Below are 4,662 nucleotides of genomic sequence, written 5' to 3'. Positions count from 1 at the left end.
AAATGAACATTGAACATTTTTCAAATGCATGGCAAACATTTTCCAAAAATTTCATCAACTTCTCTAAAACGCGGAACATGTTTAAGTGTTATTAACAGTTTTTAAATAAGCGGTCAACATTTCAAATGCACAACGAAGATTTTTAAAATATACATTTTTAATTCTTTTTATAACATGTGTTGAACATATTTATAATACATGACTAATAAAATTCGACATGTTTAACATTTTTCGACACGAAGTGAACAATCTTGAATTACAGCATGAACCTTTTCTAATACATGACACTCATTTTTTATATACATGATAAACATCTTGTAAAATATTATGAACATCTTTGAAATTTCATGAATATTTTTCTGAATGTAAGATTTGTTTTTTTAAATATCATGAACAATATTTTCAACGTGTGAAATTTTTTTGAATAATACAAAAAACATATTGTATGAATATTATTTATAAATATCTTGGAAGCTACAAAAATAAATGAAAATCACCGTTGGATAACCAAAAAATACAAAGTGGGATGTGGCTCTCCAGAAATCAACGTTGAGAAGACATATTTTAGTGGTAATTAGTAACCATCCGAAGTGGCATGTGGATTAAACATATCTGAATTTGAAAGTTGAGGGACTATAGTTTGCTGGTTGGTTTTGGAGTCGAGGGATCATTTATGTACTCTCGAAAGAGTTGAGGGCCAAAAAATATACTTTTCCCTGTATAATTCCCTGGAAATTGCCTTCGCCTAAAACCCTTTACACACCAACATGAGGGTTATAATTCCCTAGAGAAAACGCTATGATTATCATAAAACCATTTCTCAGAGGAGCATGCTGGTGTCACACGATTATGTACGCTTTGACAGTAACATTGGAAGATACTTTACATGAATGAAGGGAGGGGGAGAAAAAAAGAAGAAAAGCAAATCAACCTCAGATTACAATTGCATCAGTTGATGCTGCCGCTAGTGTACAATTAACAATACACAATTGCAATGATGGTGCCCATCATCCTTTTCACAGGGCTACGTTTCCAGAGTCCTTCTATCTGTAGCAATATTTGGCCAGACGAACAACCGTGCTGCGACGCACGACCAAATAATCTGCCCATACGGGTCATCTGGCTGCCATTGCCAAGCCAAGGAATGGCACGAGAGAAAGTGACTACAGGTGATGTCATGTGTTTTCCTATGATCCACTCTCAATTTCGTTGCTGAACGGTAACCGATCGACGCCCCTCTCGACTGCATCCCTCCATAACCGATACCGGATGCCGAGCTTGTCATACGACACTGGCCAGTTCCAAACGTTAGCTCCATTGTTCATTCGGTCTTGTTGGCCGAGCACAAGCCGCAGATCCTCATTCAAGACCTGCAGAAGATCATGCAAGATTGCCATTGTCAGAATAGTTAGACACAATTGTTGGAACCAATTCAAGTTCTGTCTGACTTAGTATGCAAATGACAGTTAATAATTACCAATTTTTTAGCTGTCATGTTGACATGCTATAGTTATGAAGAACTAAAACCACGACAATAATTATGGAACGGAGGGAGTAGCCACAAAATTTGGGACTTGCCTTCTCAGCGAAATGTGACCACAAGAGGTGCATGAAAGGCATGTGCTTCATCCAGGGTGCGAAGTCGAGAGACATCCGGTACAAGAGCCTGGTTTTATTCGTCGATGAAGGCAAGCATACATGGAGCTGGTGGAGATGCGTTGCACATTGCTGTGTGCTCTTCCCTTCTAGCTTTCCAGGCTTGGAGATGCCAATGGTTGACAAGACCATGCAGGGTGGTCGGAACTCCATATCGATAGGATAAGGATCCCAGTACCCTTGGAGCCCAGATGTAGGTGTCAAGAACTTCACAAAGCTGAGAATAATAACACAAGATCAATATGTTGATTCACACAGACATAATATCACCAGTTTATTCATCAGCTAGCTCTACACCAAATTATAATGTTTACAGAAACTGTTCATTCATCAGCCAGTTCTGGTTACTTGGTGCCATCAGATGTATAGAAATACCTTGGAACACTCCAGCCCTTGGCAAAGGTGGATGTATGAGTAAAAGGGGCATGAGCAAGGTCTAGTAGATTGTCCAAAAGAAGTCCATGTTCCACTGGTAGCTCCATCACTATCTGTTCAATGATCAACAAGAAAACGCTCATACTCAGTCCAGCCCAGAACTAAAATATACAGCACACCTGCACAATAGCACAACTGCTGCAGCATCATAATGTTCTTTACCTCTGCATGGATTGTAAACCCTGAAGGGGGCAGAAGAGAAGGGATGGTGGGTGTGGGCGTGTCATCGCCGGGCCAGATCCAGACCATTCCTTCTTGCTCGAAGCACGGCAATGCCCGGATGCGCACGTTGAGCATCTTCGTTGATGGCATTTTCTCGCATTTTCCATCAGTCGAATACTCCCACCCTGAAGATTGTTCATAGAAAATAAAATATTACTTGACATCATCATTTACATATCACAACACTGATGAGCATAAGAAACCTGACTGAACAATAAATTGCTCTGAGTTCTTACCATGGTAAGGGCAAGTGATTCTGCCCTCATTCACTGAACCAAGATCAAGAGGGCAGGCTCTGTGAGCACATGTATTCTGGACACATCCAGGCCTTTTATCTTTTCCGCGGAATATTACCCACTGTTCCTCGAAACAATCTATGGGCACCTGAGAGCACACACATGAACTTGTCAAATAAACACATCTATCTATGACCACAAACTACCGATTAGCTTTGAGACAGGCATATTGCTTTACCATTGTGTCATCCTTGAGGTCACCGGAGAAAGCCACCGGGTACCAGAAGTTCTTCAGATTGGCACTGTAAGGCTTGACAGGGCCAGAAATGTTGAGACTGCGACGCTTCGGTTTTTTAGCCCCGACTCGGACCGTGGAGGAAGTGCTCGTAGTTGTATCAAGAGAAGTACTCGGATCAAGAGAAGCGCAATCGGCTGTGTTTGCGAAAGCGCTGCCATCCGACAACAGCCTTTCATTGACCACCGTCTCCATCTGTGCTAGCTTATCGAGGGCCGACGACACTCTGGATTCCGATAAATAAAGCTGTATGACATACGGTCAAAAGTCAGGTTCCACACAACATCGCAAGTTCTTTTATCTGGATTCTCCCAACAACAAACATACCTGGTTGTGAGCCTTTGCAAGTTCCTCCTGAAGCCCGTCGAGGTCTTTCCTCAGGGTCCCGACCGACTTGAAGTCCCTTGCTAAAGGATTAAGAACCTCCACCACCTGCATTTCATTTTGCACAATCAAAGTTATATGTAGTCCCCAACAACTTGTTATCTCATCAACAATTTCAACATCAAGGATCTATGTAATATCCATTGGATCATTGATTTATGCCTTACTCTGACCAGTAGCACTCATTCTGAAATTCAGTAAGTGCAGACTGAAACATTTCTCTGAACTTACTACTGCATGCTATCTACCATTATACTTATACCAGTTAATTTGAACATCAAGCATCTACTATCTAACACCCATCCGATCATTTACAACTTACTATGATCAGTACCAACCATGCTGAAATTCAGCAAATTCAGACAGAAACATTTCTTTAGGTAACGTTTTCTAAACTTACTGCAAGTGCTAGCTACCATTATTCAGGCCTGAGACCATAGTTTTGTATACCTTGTTATGGAGCACCATGATGGTGAGCAGGTCCTGCCGGGCCCTCCAGTCGCAGTACTGGATGTCGAAGCGGACGACATCGAGCGCCTGCTTGGCTTCCAGGTACTGGCCCTTCTCGATCGGAACCCTGGGGCCGGGGTCGTCGACATGGAACAGGGCCTCCCAGTGGTGGTTATCCTTCAGGTAGTCGGCACTATCATCCCTGAGCACCGCGTACACCTTGATTCCACCATACCTGCCAACCCCCTGCACCACAGTTTCAAGCAACAAACATCATCGTCAGCTACTAAGTTCATCATGGTAGGCAGAGAACTGGGTAATTTGGGGATACACTAGAAATTCAGAAACATCGACGCCCACACAACAGGATGACGAACGATTGGTGCAGCAGAGCTCGAGGACTGCAAAAATCGGCATTGTTGGTGGGGAGAACTGACCTTTCTGGAGAGGCAGCGGAAGGAGGGCTTGATGAGCAGGTGCGGCACCAGGGAGAGCGAGGCGACTGTGGTCATGGACGCTACGCTGGCTGCCGCCGGCCGCCGTCGAGCAGCGGGAAAAGAGGGATCTTTTCGGGGCCGGGGAAATTCCTATATCTCTGTTTCTCGGAGAAGGAGGAAGATGGATGTGAGCGTGGAATATTTTGGCCGGAAATCGGTCGAATTTTCGCGGCTGAAGTGTGCCTGACGCCTCGCGACGATAAGGGGAGGGGGCTGCCCGCGATCTCCACGGGCCTCCCGCGTGTTGCCACGTGGGAACCCGTGTCCGGGGTCTGGCCATGATGTGGAGGCCTCCGTCACCACGCAGACTTTTGGACCCAATGTTTCTTGCTGACACGGGACGGGAAATTATCAGGCAAGCACTTGCGCTTTCGAAGAATGTGTTGTGTAGGAGCATCTGAGTAATATGACCGCGGACGTTGATCGATCACGTTTTAAAAAAATACAATTTTCATCCGGACACCTGAGTAATATGTAATCTGGCTTT

General features: G+C 44.1%; 1 protein-coding gene across 1 annotated transcript; it reads right to left on the bottom strand.

The window, feature by feature from the left end:
- Positions 1-802: 802 nt before the first annotated feature.
- On the bottom strand, positions 803-4,363 carry LOC123445604 (chlorophyllide a oxygenase, chloroplastic). The gene is made up of 9 exons (XM_045122609.1): positions 4,116-4,363; positions 3,679-3,924; positions 3,172-3,276; positions 2,788-3,090; positions 2,550-2,697; positions 2,254-2,438; positions 2,032-2,144; positions 1,579-1,873; positions 803-1,370 (listed from the first exon to the last, which is right to left on the bottom strand). The coding sequence occupies exons 1-9, from the start codon at positions 4,188-4,190 to the stop codon at positions 1,188-1,190; spliced, it is 1,653 nt and encodes a 550-aa protein (XP_044978544.1). The 5' UTR covers positions 4,191-4,363; the 3' UTR covers positions 803-1,187.
- Between the last annotated feature and the right edge of the window lie 299 nt (positions 4,364-4,662).

The sequence above is a fragment of the Hordeum vulgare genome, chromosome 3H, assembly GCF_904849725.1.
Source record: "Hordeum vulgare subsp. vulgare chromosome 3H, MorexV3_pseudomolecules_assembly, whole genome shotgun sequence".
NCBI classification, from domain to species: Eukaryota; Viridiplantae; Streptophyta; class Magnoliopsida; order Poales; family Poaceae; genus Hordeum; species Hordeum vulgare.
This window is presented reverse-complemented; position numbering and strand designations above follow the sequence as displayed.

Excerpts from the sequence above, each read along its gene's own strand:
- LOC123445604 (XM_045122609.1), bottom strand. The coding sequence starts at position 4,190 with ATGACCACAGTCGCCTCGCTCTCCCTGGTGCCGCACCTGCTCATCAAG. Across the intron at positions 1,874-2,031 it reads AAGGGCTGGAGTGTTCCAAG|CTTTGTGAAGTTCTTGACAC; the intron begins GTATTTCTATAC and ends TATTATTCTCAG. Across the intron at positions 1,371-1,578 it reads GGTCACATTTCGCTGAGAAG|GTCTTGAATGAGGATCTGCG; the intron begins GCAAGTCCCAAA and ends GATCTTCTGCAG.